The sequence below is a fragment of the Echiichthys vipera genome, assembly GCF_963691815.1.
Source record: "Echiichthys vipera genome assembly, chromosome: 5".
NCBI lineage: Eukaryota > Metazoa > Chordata > Actinopteri > Perciformes > Trachinidae > Echiichthys > Echiichthys vipera.
The window spans coordinates 6,939,961-6,961,977 of record NC_139830.1 but is presented as its reverse complement, the minus strand read 5'-3'; the positions used below and the strand labels follow the sequence as shown (position 1 = coordinate 6,961,977).

Genomic DNA, 22,017 nt, shown 5'->3' with positions numbered 1-22,017 from the left:
CTGGTTTCGTGTGGATGCAGATATTTCTTGAGCTGAGTCAACTTCTTAAGAACGGAGAAAAAAAAAAAGCTTGGCAACACTGGATTAGCAACTCCCATGTTCAGAGCTTAGAATGCTGTTTTCTCTGCATAGATGGATACAACAGCTTCAGTTCCCTGACGGAAAAATAGAATAGAAATACTTTATTGATCCCAAGCTGGGAAATTGCAGGAAAGGGCTGTTTGAAATCAAGATGAAGTGAAAAGATTTAAAAAGAGCGTAGACTTGAATTTTTTTTTTTTTAAAGCTTTATGAATCTTGAATAGTTGCAGTAGGCTATTGCTTAGCTTCCATGTTAGTATTCCTGGCTGGTTCTCCAAACCTGGGGTGGCTGACCACCATTTAGGTTAAACAATGACTATAGACAACCCCACTTTAAAACATCCAAATTATCCCACTCTGACATATCTCCATTAATGCATTTGTACTAGTCATGTTTTTGTGTGTGTGTGTGTGTGTGTGTGTGTGTGTGTGTGTGTGTGTGTGTGTGTGTGTGTGTGTGTGTGTGTGTGTAATGTTTAAAAACTGAATGTATCCTTCAATCCCTTCTTAGCATAACTCCCCTGACAGAGATTATTTTTGCACAAACAGGACTGTGGATTCTTCCCACCATTTTTCACATGCCTTTAAGTCTTTTTTTTTTAGACACCCTTGAAGAAGAAAAATAGAAGAGCCTGTCTTTTTAAGTATTCATAGCCAGAACCAGTAAATGGTCATTCTTTTCTCAATTTTCCCGTGTCCCAGAATGGTTAGATTGAATCACCCAGAACCACAAAGTCAATGTATTTCAAAGTCATTATTTAATAAGACAATGTACAAAAATATTGGGACTAATACAGCAGGCATAGCTTTGTGGGAAGTGGTAGGTAGGTACAACGAACAAGGGCCACTATTATGCTGGTGTACTGGTATGCCAAAGACTGTGTCGCCACTCAATTTGGAAAGAATATCTCTTCTGTAAGTTTAACATCTTTGCTTTTGTAAACGAAGGAACACTTCAACTTTTGGCACATTGTTATCTTGTTGTTTTTACCTCCAAGGTAATGCATTGGTCATTTTTATGGTTACCGTTTACGCTTAAGACTGCAAACATTCAGCTGTACTGGTCTTAACTGCAGTGGGAAGGGCTAAGCATGGTGAGCTTTGTTTTGATCACCAGTGCAAGCATATGTGTCCGATGGTATACCAAGATTTGTTAAACTCTTGTGAGGTGGTTAAGGTTAGGCATTGACCTTGGATTAATGATAAAGGTTAGATTAGGTCATTGGGCAGGGAGTCTAGGGTACCATCTAGACAGGACCGCTCAGGGCGAGTGTCAAGACCAGAAAGAAGGGGGTTCTTGTTAGAAAGTGGCCAAACTCTAAAGCAGAAAAAGTTTTATGATGAAAAGGGATGCTTACAGGATGCTTACAGGCTCTCAGAAGGTGTCAGGGGCTGAAGAGGTTTAGGGTAGTTGTGGCTCAGTGATTTTACATGATCTGTCGGGGTCTTCCATAGCTCATGCCCTCCTGACTGGCTCCCCTATTGGACCCCATCTGTAGGCCAATCACGTTTTTGCCCGCCTTGAGCTGGTCATCGCTGAAGTCTCGCTTGTTCTCCTGGGCTTTCCTGCAACACAGCATCGAAAAATGTCACTGAATTAGTACAACTAAACTGCAGCGTTGTATGAATCCTTATTCTAATTGGAGCCAGTTGGATAAAGCAGTTGACATGTCAAGTATTGGACTCACTTGAAGAACCAGTTAGGGTCTCCATTGTAGGTGCCTTCATCCTTAGTGACGGCCAAGCTGCCCAGAGCTGACAGGGTCCTCTGAACCGCCGCCAGGTCCTTACCTGCCACCGCACACACAGCTAGTATTATTAACTAACACAGCAGTCACATTATGATGTTTCCGTTGGTGCATCACCACGACCAAGCAAGTTTCCCTCTGCCGCACAACCAAGGAACTTAAACCCAAGACAAATATTGTCTTCTAGCATTAAATGTTTGCAGTCACCGAGGAAAGATGAAACCCTACTGACCTTCCCAAAGGTCCACGGTCTGGAACATGTCAGTCTTGGTGACGCCGTACTTCTCAGCAGCGTTGAGGAACTGGGAGATCTGCTCCATCTGTTTGAAGGCCATTGTTGAGCTTACGGTCTTCTTCACTGGTTTGTCTCCGGGGAACAGACTGTTAATAAGTTCGCTCAGAACCTGGGGAGACCAGATAGAGTGATAGATGAGAAGGCAGAGAAGGGGAATCAAGGAAGGAGATGTATACAAAAGGACAATTAACGTCATAACATTCATAAAAAAAACAAGTTACCAAACAGGTTTTTTGCACTCACACATCCATCTTTCAGCCAGTTCTGGAAGCCCACTTTGCCTGCCTCCGGCTTTCCCACACCGGCGCCACACTGACGGCTGATCCACTCCACCAGGATCTGCTCTAGCTCAGGGTCATACTTGCTGTCGATCTTATCCTGAACCGCCCGGCTCAAGCCGAAGGATGGACCTTTGTTAGCCATGCCGACTCCCTGGGAGAGTGTGAAATGGAGGGATGACAGGAATATAGGCGGATAGAGAAGATGGACAACACAGTAAGGGAGAGAGTCAACTAAAAAAAGAACATAAATCTATAAAATCTAAGTAAATGTGATGTCCAGTAGCTGGATTTCCATCGGTATCATCCTGACCTCCAACATTGAGTGTACATTCATGACAACATACAGGTGTTATAAATGTACTGTTTTTGTGTGCGTTAACATTCCTACCTTTTAGTCCAAAAGATTCTTAAGCGATACAAACATAAGTGACATTTACATCACACTGCAGTACAATTTGGATTTAGCCTGTGTGTGAATGATCTAGATCAGGGGCCTCCAACTGATCCATGAAAGGGCTGGTGTGGCTGCATGTTTTCATTACAACCTAGCAGGATCACAGCTGACTTGACTTATTCAATCAACTGAATTGACATCACACAGCTGATTTGTTGGATCAGGAATGAAAACCTGGAGCCACAGCAGCCCTTTCATGGATCAGCTGGAGACCTCTGATCTAAATGAAGGCATATACAAACACACACATAGATACTCCTTCCATAAATATACTGCAGCCATATGATACACACCAGTACAGTACAATTGAGGGCATGCAAGTCAAAAGCGTGTATATAAGCGTCAATGCCCAGCACTTAATTTGAACACGTTCACCACAAGAGTGGCATTAACAGCGCTGTCTCCTAATGCACACCATTTAGCCCTGTCAGGACCTGTGTCTGAGGCAAAGTGGTGTACAATGGGAGCTCTATATCAGCCAGCTGATTTTTTGCATATTTTCTCCTTTCCCACACACACACACACACACACACACACACACACACACACACACTCTCTCTGATCTCTGTCAACACATGTATCATTGCCAGCAACTTTTTTTTTCTTATGCCTCTGTTTTGCCTTTGGGCCAACAGCCAAGTGCAAACCCCATATCAACGTGCTTTCTGCACCATCCAACCTTTGTTGCCATCTTGTTGTCAGGTCACTTCAAACTTCCTGTTCCTGGGGAGGTTCAAAGTTCAAGTGTTAAAGGTTAAACCCATGTGTTGACTGGAAGAAGAGGCTCATCTCTCTCTCTCTCTCTCTCTCTCTCTTTCTCTCTCTCTCTGGCATAGGATGGAGAATGATGTAACCAAGGCTAACAATACATTTCAGTTTATGAGCAATTTGCAACCCTTTTGTGTACTGTTCTACCGAGTATATGGAGACATTTTTCCATTGGTCACAAGGATTTTTCCAGTGAACTGTATTCATTGCAAAAAGTGACAGAATGTCAAGATGAGCCAAGACTGATGTAAGTCATTTTATGTTTCAAGTAATTCTGTTTCATTGTATTTCCAATAGGCCTTTACAAGCTACTAACAACTAGAGATTAACACACAGAGATGGAAAATAACTTGTACTGTAGCTTATTCTCGACTTATTCCTTTTCCTTTTTTTCTTCACCTGATTTCTTTCTATTTTTTCTTTCCCTTATTTTTTCCTCCATTGCTCCCTTGCATCCTCCGATCCTTCCTCCTTTCCATCCTCTTTCTCCCTCATCTGATCTGAGTGCCTGAGAACCTCTAAAACCGTACATACAAGGGTTTCATCACCCCTGCAACATGGCTGCTGAAACCAGGTGTGAACACAATGCTGGCAGATTGCTGCCTTTTAAACTGACATAGCAAACTTGCTTGCTTTAGGTTGCCTATGAAGCCACACATCCAACAAAGAGGGAGCAGCATTATCACTCACTTGTGCTCACACTTTTGGTGAATTTAAGTCTGATAGTCCTGCTTTTGGCCAAGTCCTCAGGAAAATACCTGGCTCTTTAGCTGCTAAATGCTCCCTTGTGTTCAGCAGCTAGCTGGCATCTCGCTTTGCCTGCTGTTTAGTGTTGAGTAGTAGTACATGTTCGGGCTGTAGAAGCACAAAGATGCAAAAATGACCAGTAGCGTGAAGGGGCAGAGTTGCACGCTCTTTGGATACCTGAGTACATTTAATTTACTTTTACTCACAGCAAGTAAAGCGGCATTTTTAAAGCAAGACTTGATAGTAGTGGGGTCTTTTTTTTTTTTACTTGTTGCTGCTGAACAAAGCACCAATAGTAATAGATATACTGCATGTCTGCATATTAGAGTCTGCATGCCAATGGCATTAGCCCAGAGTGTCCGCAGAGAGCTACCACCAACCCTGTTTAATAATATTTGCAGTCCCCGTGGTGCTTTTCCAGGCCGCGGGAAACCAAACACACATGCAGGGCAACAAGCTCACTTACATCCAACCACAAGTTCAGATGTTATATTTTAGATTCATCAGTCTGCCTTTTGCTCTTACTGGTACGCACACATTCATAGCCCTTGTTCCCACTGACATGCGTCCTTATATAATCATTATTACAGAGTAATGTTCGAATGGTATGCCGTTTTTTTCCATTGGCCTCATAAACGACTCTCTGGACCGCAGTTGCAAATGACACACACACACACACACACTACATTCTTTGTAGAGAAAAAAATAGAAGTAATGTTCACCACAATGTGCACTCAATGCCTTCTTGTGTCGTGTGAGAGAAGAGAAGAGAAGAGAAGAGAAGAGAGTAAAGAGAGTGAAGAGAAGAGAAGAGAAGAGAAGAGAAGAGAAGAGAAGAGAAGAGAAGAGAAGAGAAGAGAAGAGAAGAGAAGAGAAGAGAAGAGAAGAGAAGAGAAGAGAAGAGAAGAGAAGAGAAGAGAAGAGAATCATTATTGCTCCCATGTGTGCACTGCATGACAACCAAACAAACATCACATAATATTGTAAGAGGTCAAATAAGTCCGTTAGGGCCTGTTCTCTATTTCTGGAATTCATGTGTATCCAGGGACTTGTTGTTATCCTTGGGACCTGACCCAAGTCCAATAATTCAGGACTATTTGCTAAACAAGCTCCTGTGCTGTCTGGCTGCTTCTCCTTAATATTGAAGGCAGTGACATGAAATATAAAAAAACACTCAAACTGCCTTGAATTCTGCTGCTTTTCCTTCTCCATTACTACAACTGTTTCTACCATTACTCCTGCTACAAGTACAACTACTGCTGGTATTAGTCGTTCCAAAGCTACTTCTGCAACTGGTGACAACTTGGACTACTGCATCAGCACATTACCAAAATATAATCAAACCATCCATGCATAGAATATCTCTCTGCAACAATAAAATAGCCTAGTACCATGTGCCATGTAGGTGTTTTACTGCTATGTGTAGTTTTAGTTCATGACTACTCTCACTATGAGGGAGAGAAGAAGTATAAATCATCCAATATTTCCAAGGGATGTTTCTGAGATTCAATAAAAAAATGTGGCTGAGCAGTAAAAAGTAGTGATCTTAAACATGAATATCAAATAAAGAGAAGCGTGTACAGTTAAGAAGGAAAGATAAAGTAAAAGAAAGCTCAAAATGCGACAACCTCTCTCCCCTCCCTTCATCCATCCATCTCTCTCAGCTTTGTTTTCCTGCTCTGTTTCTCTATTGCCATGGTAAATCTGCCTAATGCCAGAACAGGAAACCAGGGAGGGCTGTGGCAACTGTGGCCGACTGAGAGGACATGACGTCACGCAGCCTCTACGGTTAACTACCTAACCGCCATGTAATGATTTGTTCAGTTAACAGTGGCTGTAATAATTTTATCCTCTGGGCTAAAAAGCTCAGTTGGATTAAGTACCTTAAGTACTGCTCAGCAGCGTTGAGGAGTCCTCTGGTTGGAAGACTCTCTCCTGTCTGATGCACAGTGCAGTGGGTTAACTACTTCCTCAGGCTCAGCTGTGTTTTTTTCCATGGCTCTGGTTTATGCCAGCTGCACAGAATCTGCTGCTTTGCTTAGGCGAGCCAAACTTTTATGAGCCCCTTTCTGAAACGGCTGCCAAGAACCTTCATGGTTCTGATTATTATGACAAACTTTATAGCTGCTGTGTGTCTGAGCTGATTTCTTCTGACTCCGTCTGAAGTGTAGATTGGGCTGTCCCATTCAGCTCAGTGCCAGAGCCCCTGCACTGTTACACGGATGCGGTTAGTTCCTGGACTTCATAAACCACTGTGCCTCTGTGTTCTACTGTTTATGTGCTACCACAGGATTGGCAGTGGAGATAGTGTTATCTGCCTTTGCCCCTGCTGCCGCTGAGAAGCTACCCACTGGCACTTCCCTTGTGTTACTCCTGGTCTGGTTTTACTGGAATCACTTGGTGTGCTGCCATCTTTTACAGCGAGATGTAGATACATGTGTCAATTATAAAAACACCCACATTCATAGACAGAAAGTTTGAATGTTTCGTACGGGGGGAATATTTTCTGCTATGTGCCAGTGTCTTCATTTCTGACATAAGTTTGTCTGACTGCACCTCTAACCTCCCGTGCCTTCCAAAGCCAATGCATGACATCGGATCATTTGCCTATGCAAATAAAAGGTATGTACACTGACAGAGATATGCAACAATATCTGGCTCTCCTCTCTGCTTCTCCTCTCCTCCCTTTGCATGAAAAATGTATTAACCCTCGAGGATAAACACATTTAGAATCAGAAATACTTAAACAATCCCAGGGGGAAATTATTTAACTGAGGGTCTGTTTGAAATTGCATACTAAGCATGAGGTAAAATATTGAGCCTGTAGTGTGGTCCAATTGCTTATTATGTAGAATTATGTGTATATATGAGAAATGCCAGGATGAATTAGATTATTAAGATGCATTGCATTCCTTCAGGCTGTATAAATAATTAACCGGTTGGATAAAATAATTACAAGTGATGGTGAGTGACATTGAGGTAGAGTTAAGAGGATATTGAATACGAAACATTTCAAAGTTGCCTTAAAATAAAACTGGAAAATTAAATTTATGACGGTTAATTTTCAGTCAACGGTGGCTTGATCGATAGTCATGTAACGTAGAGTATTCTATATATCATATATATATGTATTGCTTGAGTTTACTTTACTGTGAACAGTCTCACAGTTATGGCGTACTTTATCGCTAGTAGGCAGTGCAGTACAGTTAGTATGTCTGTTAGTACGTGAAGGTAGCCTAGAGTCTATTTGTAATGACAGAATCCTCTGTCACAAAAAGGTTATTGTGGAAATCCCTGTAAAAAACGGTAAGTAGCGGTCACCTTGTGTTCAACCCGACTCCATATGAAAACGTTTTTAACAGATGATTATTACAAAACTGAGCAAGTTAATAATAGTTGATCACATGAAACTAACAGCTTATTATATTTTTTACAGACATCAACACCCAAACAAACTAAATATATACTCTGCAGAAGTAATAGTCATACTCTACAGAAACTTTAGGAAACGTCATACTTAGATGTGTTAAACAACCTTGAATAATATACATATATGTGATAGCTACTATTTGTATATATTTGCATATATTTCCATGGACACTTGGATGATTACACTGCCCTTAATTTGAAATGGCCTTACAAAAGCACAATTGCGTACGTTTTGATAGGAAGTTTAGGAAGGCCCCAATGCCGGACTGACAAAGTCATGGCCTGTTGCCACCTACAACATTTTCCTAACTGTCCCAAATTCACTTGTATGGAGGAATAAAATGAAAGCATACTCACTGTGTGAAGGAATAGGTTAGTTCTCTGCTGGCTACTAGTGCAGCGACTGGGCTTGAGTGTGGATGCTTGACTGAGTGTTTGTATATGCGTCGAAGGGACCTCCCTCCCAAAAATGCTGGCTTAAAAGGAGCATATGAGGAAGGATGACTTCACTAGTCTACCAGAGGAAGGGAGGGAGGAGGAAGGAGGGAGCATGATGGAGAAATAGGAGGGAGAGATGGGAAGGAAAAAAAGGAAACTTCATCCTTAAAAGGGCATGGCCTTTCAGCAGCTCCCTCTCCCTGTCTGTGTGTCTCTTCCCCTCACGTCTAGTTAAAAAAGCCCAGCCTTATTTGGGTAGAGCTGCTCCATGTAGAGCGGAGACAGCAGCCAGGCAGTGTTGGTGTGGTCAGCAGGAATTCTCCAAATACTTTCACCACATCCCTCCTCGTTCAAAGTGGCAGTAAGATGGTGAGAGAGACAGAGACAGACAGAGAGAGAGAGAGAGGGTAAGAGGGAGGAGTAGAGGCGGAGAGAGAAGACATGGGACTTACAGGAAATAGAAAACAGTAAAAAGAGGAATTGGATTTGAAAAAAGAGACTTATGGTGTTGGTCCTGTCTCATTGTAGGTACAGAGATATGTCAAAGATGAGTTATTGTTTTCATATTTGTGTACATTAAGGAGGGAAGGAAAGAAAGAAGAGGGAACAGGAAGAATAATGGGAGAAAGAGGAAGAAGGAGAGGAGATGAAGAAGCAGGAGAGGTAGAGTGGTAGAGAGGAGAGGAAGAAGGATGAGAGGTAGAGGAGAGGAAGAAAGGCAGGAAATAAAGAACGAGGGGAAAGGAGAGGAATACAAGAAAGGGATGACGGTGGGAAGGAAGAGGGGAAGGAGGAAAGGAAGGAAGGAAGGAAGGAAGAGAGAAGAGGAAGAACAAGAGGAGTTAAAGAACAAGGGTAAAGGAGAGGAATAAAAGAACAAGATGAAAGTGGAGGAGAGGAAGAACAAGAAGAGATAAAGAACAAGGGTAAAGGAGAGGAAGAAAAGAACGAAATGAAGGTGGAGAGGAAGAAGGGAAGGAGGAGAGGAAGGAAGGAAGAGGAGAGGAAGAACAAGAGATGAAGAACAAGGGGAAAGGAGATGAAGGTGGAGAACACAATGAAATACAACCATTACAATGAAATACAACCATTAAAACCAGTAAACCATCAATAGACAGATATTAAAAATTCATATTAAAAAGCAACTCCCCAACAGCCCACATGTGGCTGATGGACTGCACATTGTCCATCATTGTATAATAGTTGTATTCCACCCTCAGTCTGGCTTTCACCAATCCTGCACCACCAACAGGCACCAGCTCCACACAACCACCAGCATCCTGGACCCGGTTCCTACGTGTCAGCCACATGGCCAACTTGGCAGCACCGGACAAAAGGAGGAGATGAAGGAACATAGGAGAGGAAGAGGAAGTAGGAGGTGAGGAAATTGCAGGAGAGTTAGAGGAAAAGAGAGGAGAGGAAGGTGGAGGAAGGAAGAAATAAAGAATGGGGGTAAAGGAGAGGAAGAAAAGAATGAGATGAAGATGGAGAGGGTGAGGAGAGTAGATGGAGGAAATGAAGGACAAGAGGAGAGGAAGAAGGAGGAAGGAAGTGAGGAGTGAAGAAAAAAGGAGAGAAGGCGAGGAGAGGAGAAAGAGGAGAGGAAGGAAGAGAGGAGAGGAAGAAAAAAGGAGAGAAGGTGAGGAGAGGAGAAGGAGGAGAGGAAGGAAGAGAGGAGAGGATGAAGAAAGAGAAGAGAAAGTAGGAGGAGAAAGAAGAGGAGAGGTAGCGATGGGAGTGAGGAGGAGTAACAGAGTCATCACCATCATCCAGGCAGAGATCGCCATGTAAGTCCTGGGTCCTCTTCAGTAGCTGTACCCAGTGTGTGTGTGTGTGTGTGTGTGTGTGTGTGTGTGTGTGTGTGTGTGTGTGTGTGTGTGTGTGTGTGTGTGTGTGTGTGTGTGTGTGTGTGTTTGTGTGTGTGTGTGTGTGTGGGTGGGTGCGTGTGTGTGTGTGTGTGTATACACCACGCCACCATCACTCATGACGTTTCCATCACTCCCATTCCGTTCCAGTCACTTTTTGGCAGCGCTCCTGTTTGAATGTAAGAGGTGTTGAACGTATGGTGGAACCGCCGTTGGCTTCACTCCCTCGGTGGAAAGTGGTGCAGACGGATCTCACTCAGGATGAGAAACTCAAATGTAACCACTCAAACGAAGCAGCAACAAATCCGACTGCAACCTTGAGAACAACTCTCAGGGACTGTCACTGTAGTGCACGTTAGGGCTACACAATAAGTGTCAAAATACCATTCTGAAAAAAACAAGTATTATGGAGCTGCAGAAATGTCCCGGCCTGCAAATTGTATTCTACAGAAAAAAAACTCTTGGTAGGGTACAGATCCTCGCCAAATTCACACCATAGTGATTTTTATTTTGATGTTTTTCAATGAAAATGAAAAAAAATGATGCAAAAATGATCATTCCCCCTACTATCGTGAATCATATCACATTGCGAAATCAGTCAACATAATCACAATTGTATATACATATATATATATATATATATATATATATATATATATATATATATATATATATATATATATATATATGAGGAGCTCTTTTCCAAAACGCTATAAATCCATTTTAATAGTTTTCAGGAAAATTACATTTTTTACCTAGACCCACACATTTGGTTAATATTCAATGTATCTTGTCAAAATGGTTTATGGCTCAGTCTGAACATGTTGAACGGACGGACGACACAAAAAACTCTCCCGCTTCAGAGCGCCGCCATGTTGGATCGCATTGAACGCTCGCTGAATTCTGATTGGTCGAGAGGACGTATCGCATGTAGGCTAAAAATAGGTTTGGCGCTGGTTGCGGTTTGGAAAGGAACTGCATCTTGAGACCATTTTAAACAAGGAAATATAGAGATTTGGCAGAAACACTGATGAAGCAGTGAAAAGGTTCTATATACGGCAAAGTGTCTCAAACTCATTTTTTAAAAATTTGGCTTTTATCTCGTTTTGGAAAAGAGCTCTTCATATACAATTATATTAAATAAAATCAAGACTCAGGACTAGGTGGAGAGATTATATCTCCACACTGGCCTGGAAAAGCCTCGGGGTCCCCCAGTTAGAGCTGGTTAATGTGGCCCGGGAAAGGGAAGTTTGGGGTCCCCTGCTAAAGCTGCTGCCCCGGATAAGAGGCTGAAGATGAGATGAGATGAGATGAGAGATGAGAAAATCAAGTCTGTATCACTGGCCTTTTGCAGTGTGTACAAACCTGTGTTCGCAATCAGTAAATGATGAACATTTGCCTCATAATCACAATGTTATTCCTTTGTGATATTAAGAGATATTAAGGCCACAACATATTCCTCGAGATCACAAAAAAATATATATATTTAAAATAAAAAACAGGATACACAGGAAGTAAGAAAACCTATAGTACTAGGTACTAATTGGAGAAGGGGTAGGAATGAATAAGCCAATGCTTCTTCCTGATTATCAACACTAAATGTAAACTAATACTGAGTACGTTAATGTAAATTGATGTAAATAAAATAACTAAACTCAATGAATGACTAAGTATTTGGGCGGCAGTAGCTCAGTCCATAGGTGACTTGGCTGGGAACTGAAGGATCAACTGCCGAGGTGCTGTTGAGCAAGGCACCGTCACTGGCAGCCCTCTCGCTCTAACATCTCTCCATTAGTTGCATTTATATAGGTCCTGTCTGTGCATGTGTGTGTATTTCGGGCCTGTGTGTAAAATGAAAAAATAGAGTGAAAATCGAGTTTCCCCATTGTGGGACAAATAAAGGAATTCTTCTTAATGGGGCTACATATGTATTTTCTGCTAATACTGTATGCCATGAAACGTAGTCAGTAGCCTTAATACTAATGCTACTTAGTTTGTGTGTGTGTATATACAGGACATATACTTTGTTAAGCTCAACTAACTCTGGTCCTCCTGTCCCTCTGTAGGGTTTTCTATAGTGGCAGCCGGTGGGTGCTCTCGGTATGGTTTGGTGTGTTGTGGCATCTGATTTGTAGTGGAGTGGTAGGCTGTGCAGTGGTAGTTTGGGTGTGGTAACTTTTGGTTGCAGTGAATGGTGAATTAAGTTTCAGTGATTTTTCTTTAAAGGACTTTTTATACAAAATGTGGTACATCTGCGGCCAGGCAAAGGCTGCAATTTGCACAAAGTTGGGCGTATAGTCACGTACAACATATGTGTGGGGAGAAGTTAGCCCCGTGATCTGATACTTCACGACTTTCTCTGCCGTGATAGTCAGCATCTCACAGGCTTTCCAGTTGCTCATCACCACGGTCGATATTTTGCTGTCTCTCGTTCCTGTGATCAGCTGTTTACTGCTTTTAAAACTCCTGGCTGTGGGTGCCGCCAAGCTGCATCAACTCTATTTACATGGAAATTGAGCAGCCGGGATGGTGCGACACGTCACGTTAGGGTACTTCCGCTTTTCTGAATTTGTGGAACCAGGCTGCAAAAAAAGGCAGCCAAATTACCGTCTTACTAATTAAAAGTTTTTTTTCTTCTCGATTAAATGAAACTGGTTATTCGACTGCTGTGTTTGTTCAGAACTAAATGTAGCTGTATTCTTGATTATGTTTTTATACCAGGCTACACTTAGTATAAGACTGGAAACAGGGAAACATCTAGCCTGGTTACCAGATCCACCTCCCAACCCTCATCTGGCTAACAAACAAAGACCAAAAAATGTGAGCACATTACACCAATTCTTAAATCATTACACTGGCTTCCTGTACGTCAGAGAATTGATTTCAAAATCCTCCTGCTCACATATAAATCACTTCATGGTCTAGGGCCGAGGTATATCACCGATATGCTCCCACTACATAAGCCTTCTAGATCACTAAGATCCTCTGAGACCAATCTGTTAGTGGTTCGCAGAGTAAACTCAAATCAAGGGAAAGCATCTTTCAGTCATTATGCAACAAACAGCTGGAATAAACTTCCTGAAGATGTGAGACTTTCACCCACTCTGACCACTTTTAAAACTAGACTGAAAACTTTTATGTTCACCTGAACACTTCTGCTAAATCTCTGCACTTTTAACGTCCGCACTGTTTTTATTATTGTCTATGTTTTTATTCTCTTTGTCTTCCTGTAATGCATTTGAATTCATGACATGTTGTGCTGTGAAGCACTTTGAGTCTGCCCTGTGTATGAAAAGTGCTATACAAATAAAGCTGCCTTGCCTTGCCTTGGCTGTTATCAGCTGTGAGCACTATCAATCTAACTCCCAGCAAGAAGGTGAATGAGCATATTTACCAAAATGTCAAACTATCCCTTTAACGTACCCACACAGACTCAGTACTTCCTGCTGCCACATGAATGACTGGTATGTCTAAACTCTCAATGTTTGTGTGAGTGTGCATGCATGTGTGAAAGTGTGTGTGTAAGCTTCTCCTACATCATGTGTTTATTCAACTGGAGGAATTTACTTAGTCTGGCTGGTTGTAGTGAGCTTCCATGAAAGGCACTTGTTCACAGTGTTATACAATATTGTCATAGGCCAGCGTTATGATCCGCTGCTATCATTCAGTGCCTCTGAATGCTACCTACTTCCATTCATGGTCTTTGGTGTGGTTTAGTCCCCATAGGTAGCCCAAGTCGCACACATAAACAGAAAGACCAGTTAAATGGGGACTGCTTGTCCAATGAGGACCAAAGCTGTGTCCCCATTTGGGAAAAGGCCGATTTTTGTGTCAATGGTTAAAGGTAGGGTTAGGTTAAAATTAAGGTTAAGGCGAGAGGCAAGCAGGTGTGTGTGTGTGTGTGTGTGTGTGTGTGTGTGCGTGTGTGTGTGTGTGTGTGTGTGTGTGTGTGTGTGTGTGTGTGTGTGTGTGATAAAATACATAGAAAATTAAAAAAAATAATGATACCTGTCAAATAAACTTTTATTATTTCCAAATCAAAACACACTCCCTTCCCATCACACTCCCTCTATACACAGACTGTAACTGTAATTGTGGTAGTTTAGTCCCATGCTTTATGTTTTCACTCTTTCTGTTTTCATGCTATGCAACAATATAAATGTGCGCCTCTTTGTGATTGTTCGTAAATGTGTGAATACACACGCTCCAGCTGTGTGTACATCTTATCTTGTTTATCTCTACTGCAGTGGTTGAACTACGGGGCTTGTCCCTCGATTGTGCATAAATACTTCCGATGGGTCAACATGCGATACACTTTTGTTTTCATGAATCAGAATCTCAGTTAAGAGTTCAGTAATGATACATATCGGTGTAGGAGTGCGGGTGGGGATATAGAATGTAACCGGTAAAAATATTGAACTGCAGGTATTTACAGAGCTTCCTCCCAGACATCAGCTCGGTGTAGACCTGATCGCCTTTCTGCAGCTCCAATACCACCACCTGAAAGTGTTGAAAGTATACACAGTGTTCATTTTTACATAACCATGACAAAATCCTGTCAAAATCCCAAGCTAAATGATTTTTCCTCCTCACAATTTACAATTTGACTCATAAATTGTATTATTTGATCGCCATTTGTGCAATCATGCTACTTTGCTCTTGTTAAACAATACGATTATTTTCACTTCTCACATGATTGGCACTGTCTTCATAGTCTTCTCGATTGTTTTCCCAAATGCAGGCAATCACTTTCCCATTCCTAATCAGCAGGACCTACGGATGCAGCAGAGCACAAAGCAAAGTTACAAATGACTTCCTGTTGCTATGCGGCTAAACAAGCAGAATGTGTTTTCATTTGTTACGTCTATCCGGCTGTTTTACTTTATGGTAAAGGCGCCCATCCAACGACACATGTGAGTAGACTGTGAAGGAAAAGACATAAACACCGGCAACCGGGGCGGTGAAGGTACCTGGAGAGGAAAGTGAAAAAGTTAGTGACACTGCAGTGATGCATGTTTGAGGTTTCAATTCAAAGTGGTGGGTAAAGTTTTCACAAGTTATTTGAGTTCACTCCTTCTGTGTGTATGTGTGTGTTTCCTTACCCAAGGCGGGGTTATACGCTTGGCCATCGTTAAGTGTGACAATGGAGTAGGGGATAGGCACATTCGTATTGAAAGGACCAAAGCATTGTTCAGATCCAGAATTGATAATATCTGGATCCATGGTGGCTTTGAAAGCAACCTTAACACCCCCTGAGAGAGAGAGAGAGAGAGAGAGAGAGAGAGAGAGAGAGAGAGAGAGAGAGAGAGAGAGAGAGAGAGAGAGAGAGAGAGAGAGAGAGAGAGAGAGAGAGAGAGAGAGAGAGTAAGAGGGAGGAGTAGAGTTTGGATGGGACTTACAGGAAATAGAAAATAGTAAAACTAATTGGAAATGAAACAACATAGCCCACAGTGATGTTTCACATCCACACGCTCACAAAGATATCTGCCTCTCTTCTGGTATAAGCTGCAGCATCACACACAAATCACAAACACCCCCTGGTACAATTAACTTGAAGTTATCTGTTCTGAGTGTTTATTGTACGGTGTGTGTGTGTGTGTGTGTGTGTTGCCAGATATGTTAGTGTAAATCTACCATCCATCAGTGTATGTGCGTTCACCTGCAAGCTCATATACTCTGTCTTTCAGTGCACTGAGACTGTGCCACAAGTATTTCATCCTCATGAAGGCCTCATCTTCTAACTGGAACATATCATTGGCCGCACAGCAGCAGCCACGCTGGTGATAGAAGCTGCAGTTGCAGTCCCATTTGTCACAGGTCAGAGGACCGTCCCATACGACTGGAACGAGATGGAGGGATGGTTAGAAAAAACAGGTTCAACATGGAGGGCAGAGGTGTCACTATGAAGCAGGACTTTGCTGCAAATAAACAACATGGTTCTGTCGATTTTGAGTAAATTAAAGTAAAAAAACAAAACAACAACAACACATTTTGGTTGTAAAGTAGTGACAAAAGACATGCAGCCGACAGATGACGTGAATCAAGAATATGACGTGTATACAGTGTGGATAAGCGCTTGATGAAGGTGATGACAGTGTGTGTAGCTTACGTGCAGCCTGTTTCAGGGTTTCAATGGCAGTGTCATATTCGGCCTCCGCAAGACCACAGTGAAACAGCGACCCCAGCAGGAACAAAACTAGTATTACATCCATCTGGAAAATAAGAAAATAGTTAGTACTGGATCAGTCATCATGGATCAATATGCACCCAGACCAGAGACACTTACTGCTTTGTCACAAGATGGTTTACATGCTATTTAATTTAATTTTACTTAACTGAGTTCAGATCAGTAATTACACATGTCTGATATCACTTGTTGAACATTTAATAGTGGAATTCTAGCAAAGTTTGGAGCATTTTTTTGTACATGCTTCCTGTATGCTGATTTCAAAATTAGTCTGTTTAAATCTGTATTAAGCAATGTTTTTGATATCTGCATACTGTATATTAAGTGTTGTTGTGCAAGTTGATTGTATTATATACTTTTACACTGTATAGTTGAGTGTTCCTACAGTTATTAATTGACCGTTATGCGAGTCATTGAGAGCAGCCATTTCCACAAAACAACACTGTAAGCATGTGTTTAATGATCTGCAGGTCAACCGAATTTTAGTGTGTTACTAGAAGATCACTTGGAGAGCGCAGATCTCACCCAAGGCCCTATATAACAATGATGAAAAAAATAGCGGAATTGCCACGTGATTCAGAAAATGTTGACCCATACTACACCCTTCCACTAAATTTCATGTAAATCAGGGCAATAGTTTTTTCGTAATCCCGCTGACAAACAAACCAAATTGACAACATAATCTCCTTTGTGGACATACTTCCTGAGAAGCTTCTTCCTATTTAAATGATGTTATATTCATTTAAATGCTGATGAGGATTTTATGTTTCACTTTCCCAACAAAATGTGCCTGTTTTTTTCAATCTACACGTTTGTCCTGCAAATAACCAAATCAATGCTTACAAGGAAGCAGAAACAAATCTGCCCTGAATTAGCCAACAACAAAGCCTCAACTAGGCACTTAAAGAAATTCAAACATTGAGCAGATAAAACACAGATAAATGTTTGGGCCAAAGCTTTGAGGGGTCAGAAAAGCCACTCCCATTAAATATAGGCATATGCTTGCCATTAGGTTAACCTCAACTTCTTTTTTTTTAACCCATATTAGTTTGTTTTCGACTCTTTATGCCCCCTAGTGGCCAGAAACCTTAGAGGCCTAAGTTATTACATCGAATAATAAGTAACTGTTATAACGGGAAAAAATAAGCAAAAGTGACAGGAAGTAAAGATACCACAACTGATTTCAATTCATTCACATGCTGGATTCATGAATTTGCTTTAAGGTATTTAATCTACCAACAAGTTACATTTTGAAAATAAGCTTTAAACTCTAGATGTGTTACAATACCAGTCAAGCCCAGCCTGCCCTACCAACCTGTTTTTGTGTCACTATATCAATCATCATACCAATAATTAGCCAAATATTTAAGCTAACTATTGTGTATAATGTTTGGTGGGCGACAACCAGAAAGACCAATTTTAGATTGTCTTTTAAGATATATTAATATATCTAATGGAATCATAAACTTACTGTTTTTTGGTTCCTCCCTCTCCTTGGTCTGAAAGACTAAAATAGTCGAGTTGTTGTGAGTTTGTTAAACTGAGAGCGAGGATTTTAAGCAGGGGATGGTCTTAGCTTCTTATTGATGCACTTGAGGTGATCCTCCCCTTTCGGAGGTCAATGACACCTCCTGTAGGCGCACGCACAAACCCACAGGTAATACAGTACACGCAAGGGTTTTCATTTAGCGTGAAAACAACAAAAACTCAACTTGTATTGTTGGGACCATAATACTCCTTATTAGGGCAGCAGTGTCTGATTGCCACCCTCCTGGATGACACCAGCTGCTCGGAAATGCTGATATGGATACCACTGCTGTCAGGCCCCTGAGGAAATATAGTGGCCTACAGAGGAGAAGACAAAAGAAGCTGATAGGGAAGTGTTATCGGCCCATCGATAAAGGCCTAGATCTGTGAACACGACCCAAAGTCACCTGGTTCTCATGCTGGAAGATGGAAGAGAGTAGTGATACTGTGTGTTCTCACAATTACTTTCCCTTAGGTGGGATATTGATGGATATCCAGATGTAATAATTGTGGTTCGTTGTGGTTGAGATATGTGATAGTTATTTGGCTTAAGTGGACCCCGTATTGAATGGAAAGATCCTGTGTTTGGGGCCAATATGTATTCAATAAATCACAAAGCCACAATGAAATGCTTGCCTGTTGCCTTCTTTCATCTTGTTTTTGACAGATTCAAAGAAAGTCTGGAATCTAAGCTGTTTGTGCAATATGTATCACACAGACAAACAAAGAACCCGGAAACCACCTTTATGTGATGTATAAAGATTATAATAGAGCTTTTGTTGTTCCACAGTCATTTGTTAGTTGGCCGTAAAGCTGTCGGTAAATATTGCTTTCTCCAAAGACCTTCAGGTTCTGGTTCAGGTTACTTTATTTGTACCTGAAGGTAGATTAGTTGCGCAGTTAAAATCTATGACACCGTTTCAGAAATCACAGGCAAAATACAATAGGACGATACATAAAACATTTAAAATAAGCTTAAAAAAACCTTCTCATAAACACTGACTTCATACGACCTCACGCTGTTGTACATACAGACTCATAAAAATCATAAAAATCTAAATATGAAGAGGAATAAATTACATCTGCGTCTCTCATAATGGGGGTCTAAAGGGAAAATGTTTTTGTGCGTTTTGGGGATTAATGGTCAGATGTGTGTACAACTGAAGTTGCACAGTGTTGTTCCTTCCTCTGGTCCTATTAGATAACAAGGTGTTTCCTCTGTTGACAGTCACCTTGAATGTAGTCCTGACTCCTGGGACGTTGCATTGTTGGTGTTTGTTGGTGTTTTTATATCCCAAATCAACTGACCTGGTTCTTCGCATTGCCTTATCTGCTAGATGGAGGCCAGGGTGTATCAGATGTTTTATTGTTTGTTTTTTATTTTATTTCTCATCAAAACAGAGCCCCAATCCTTGAGATGACTCACATAACAGCACATGATAAATGTGACATGTACCGCGCCCCTGACCTCAGATGTGATTTCAAACCAGAGCTTTTGAATAACTCCATAATGGTGAAATTAAAAGAGCGGTCATCTTTCCAAGATTGTTTTTATATGGAGGTGAAAATGTGTGTGGGTTAATCTTCCTGTGATGAATGAAGCCAGTCATCAGTAAGTGGAGTAATGTCAGCAGCAATGTCTTGCTAAGAAGTCGGGAAATACACAACTAATTAAAAATGTTTTCACTTAAGTTTGATTATTCACTTTATCATGGTTCAGTCCTACAGATCTCATTGCTGTATGTGTTTGAATATTGTGCCACATCTTTCATTTAACAATTTCCTTTAATATGTAGAAAACTATTGAAGTCAAAAGCCTTCCCAAACTGGGCCCGCACATTTGATGAAGCTGACAAAACACAGAAATTACCATAAAATGATTTCAAAAATAAAAATAAAATAAGGAAATGTGGTCCTGTGTATTACATTGCGTAAGGAAATATGCATTCCTTTTGTGTGCCAAAATGGGTTATCCTACATAGCGATGTTATGGTCAATTCCCAAGAGAGGTCTAACTCCCAGCTCTTCTGAACAAACTGTTATACAAGTAAGTAACAATAGAAATCAAGCAGTCTAGGACTGCAAACAGAAAATAAGTGGTTGCTTTACGTGTTACGACCGGTTCGTGGCCGCAACAAAGGAGGAAGATGAACACCAAACTTAGTGTTAGTGTCAATAATTTATTTCCAAATCATAGTTACAGTAAGGTGTGAAAGTTACAATGAAAAATTGTCCGTAGGTGTGAATTGTTGTCTGTCTCTGTTCGTCTCTATGTGCCCTGTGATAGACTGGCGTCCTGTCCCATTTACAGGACAAGAGGTAATTGGCATCTACAGCACCTGAACTATCATGAGGGATCAACCTGTACTGAGTTGCTTGAATTATCAAAAGAAGGGACGGACATGGACTGATACATTTGCTCTGAAGCTGGCCATCGGCCTAGAGCAAAGATAGGAGGATCTGTTGTATAATAAACCTTAATTTGTCTCTTAAGCTCTGTATGTTGTATGCAGTGGTCTTATTGTGGTAAAAATGTTGCATAAAAAGTACTACAGTAAACAGTAACTAAATGTTACCATCTAATTGTACTGTATGTGTGGTATTGTTATCTAGACTTAACAACATAGTCTACTTCACCTGGCTGGTGATATTGTTTTCATTTTGATTTTATTTTCTCATGATGTTCTGTAAGGAAGGTTTAAACCCAGAGTAACCAAAACCGTGAATCCATTTCTTTATTTAAATCTATTTAAATATGTTATTGAGTAAAATTCTAATATCAAAAAATAGTTCTGTCCCATCCACCACTGTAAAACTACATCAAGAATGGACAGGGGAGATAGAAAACAGTAATATATAAAGACTTTAACACACAACAGTTGAAACAAAATCAGAAATAGTGCCAACTGCTTTATTTCAAATAATGACATTTCTTTTGTCTCATTTTTACAGGTGCATGGGTATTTAGTGAATTTCTCCAAATGTTACAAGACATCATTTCAGCAAGAACAATATAAGCTATTGCATAATTAAGATACTCAAATTGCATAGGTTGAATTCAGATTAGATGGATTAATATCAGATTGAGATGAGGGCCACAAGGCACCGCAGAAGGATTTCTTCCAGCAGACTCTAAGAGTTGGTACCGTGGTGCACTCTGCCTCCCTAACTTACTCAGGATAAAGCAGAAAGACACTGAACGTGTTATAGTGGTTGCCTCCGTCACAGAGGAAACATCCTTTGGGCAGGTTGACAACCAGCTCGTCCCCGGCCTTCAGGTGGAGGGCCACAGCAATAGTGACACTGTCCTCTTGGTCTTGTGTATTTATTTCTCTGGAACCGACCACCATCTGGCCGTTAACCAGCACAGTGGCGCAGGCGACCAAGGTGATACCAGGAGCACCAGCGTCACTGTAGACCGTGAGGGTGATGCCGTAGACGCCGGCTTTTGAAACAGTGACGATACCGGTGTTCACACTGTACGCATCGCCCAAGTTGAGGAAGACATGTTCATAGATGATGGTGGCGTCTTCAGAAAAGGGGCCGATACACTTAAATTCGTCGTGTAGAGCGGCAGAGAATGCAGTGTAGCTGTCTGGAGTTGCAAAGGGGAGATAACAGGTTGAGAGTTAAAAAAAAAACAGTAGATCATTGTAGTTTCATTAACATTAGTAACAGCCTGGAGTGTGTGTGTGTGTGTGTGTGTGTGTGTGTGTGTGTGTGTGTGTGTGTGTGTGTGTGTGTGTGTGTGTGTGTGTGTGGATCGTTTAGATGATTTTATAATCTGCACTCTTGATGTGTGTATCTCTCACCTTCAATAATGTTTAGACTTTGCTCTATTTGTAAGTACTCCTCCTCCAACTTATTCAGGGTGGTGTTAAAGTACGTCCTCATCCTGTCCAGCTCTTTAACCATCACGCAGCAGCTACAAGAAGCCTCGCTCGTGCCACACTCTGAACACAAACGCACATGAATACACTTGCAGATAAGAATATATGCAGACACATCGATTATGCACCCGCTATTCCTCACCACCGCCCGGTCTGGGGTTTGGATCCGGTGTGTGGCGATGTGGCCAACTTCCAAGGGCAGCAGGCAGTAGACACATGAGTACAACGGCTAAGGGGAAAAAAGAGAAAAGGCATGTAGCACTAAACCCAGAAGGAGCTTTACATGAGTTGCCTGTTACTGTAATGT

At 41.4% G+C, this 22,017-nt stretch overlaps 3 protein-coding genes across 4 annotated transcripts; all 3 read right to left on the bottom strand.

Annotated features, from left to right (window-relative positions):
- Positions 1–826: 826 nt before the first annotated feature.
- Positions 827–8,321, bottom strand: tagln (transgelin). 2 transcript variants are annotated; one of them, XM_083914342.1, is made up of 6 exons: positions 8,161–8,276; positions 3,539–3,582; positions 2,368–2,556; positions 2,062–2,233; positions 1,770–1,872; positions 827–1,647 (listed from the first exon to the last, which is right to left on the bottom strand). In XM_083914342.1, the coding sequence occupies exons 2-6, from the start codon at positions 3,548–3,550 to the stop codon at positions 1,509–1,511; spliced, it is 615 nt and encodes a 204-aa protein (XP_083770468.1). In that variant the 5' UTR covers positions 3,551–3,582; positions 8,161–8,276; the 3' UTR covers positions 827–1,508. The 2 variants fall into 2 exon arrangements, with proteins under 2 accessions (XP_083770468.1, XP_083770469.1); XM_083914343.1 differs by lacking the exon at positions 3,539–3,582 and having other exon boundaries at positions 8,161–8,321.
- Positions 8,322–14,270: 5,949 nt separating this feature from the next.
- cbln18 (cerebellin 18) lies at positions 14,271–16,318 on the bottom strand (the record flags this gene model as incomplete). The annotated part of the gene is made up of 6 exons (XM_083914169.1): positions 14,271–14,606; positions 14,799–14,879; positions 14,988–15,076; positions 15,209–15,358; positions 15,766–15,945; positions 16,216–16,318. The coding sequence occupies 6 exons, from the start codon at positions 16,316–16,318 to the stop codon at positions 14,457–14,459; spliced, it is 753 nt and encodes a 250-aa protein (XP_083770295.1). The 3' UTR covers positions 14,271–14,456.
- Positions 16,319–20,877: 4,559 nt separating this feature from the next.
- LOC310946818 (complement C1q-like protein 2) lies at positions 20,878–21,726 on the bottom strand. Its single transcript, XM_083913375.1, has 2 exons — positions 21,633–21,726; positions 20,878–21,415 (listed from the first exon to the last, which is right to left on the bottom strand). The coding sequence occupies exons 1-2, from the start codon at positions 21,712–21,714 to the stop codon at positions 20,991–20,993; spliced, it is 507 nt and encodes a 168-aa protein (XP_083769501.1). The 5' UTR covers positions 21,715–21,726; the 3' UTR covers positions 20,878–20,990.
- Between the last annotated feature and the right edge of the window lie 291 nt (positions 21,727–22,017).

Bases quoted from the DNA above. Each gene is read 5' to 3' on its own strand.
- LOC310946818 (XM_083913375.1), bottom strand. From the start codon at position 21,714: ATGAGGACGTACTTTAACACCACCCTGAATAAGTTGGAGGAGGAGTAC. The intron at 21,416-21,632 runs GTGAGAGATACA...TTGCAACTCCAG, and splicing joins AAGTCTAAACATTATTGAAG to ACAGCTACACTGCATTCTCT.
- tagln (XM_083914342.1), bottom strand. The intron at 2,234-2,367 runs GTGAGTGCAAAA...TGGTCTCCCCAG, and splicing joins ACTGGCTGAAAGATGGATGT to GTTCTGAGCGAACTTATTAA. The intron at 1,648-1,769 runs GTGAGTCCAATA...GCTGTGTTGCAG, and splicing joins GACCCTAACTGGTTCTTCAA to GAAAGCCCAGGAGAACAAGC.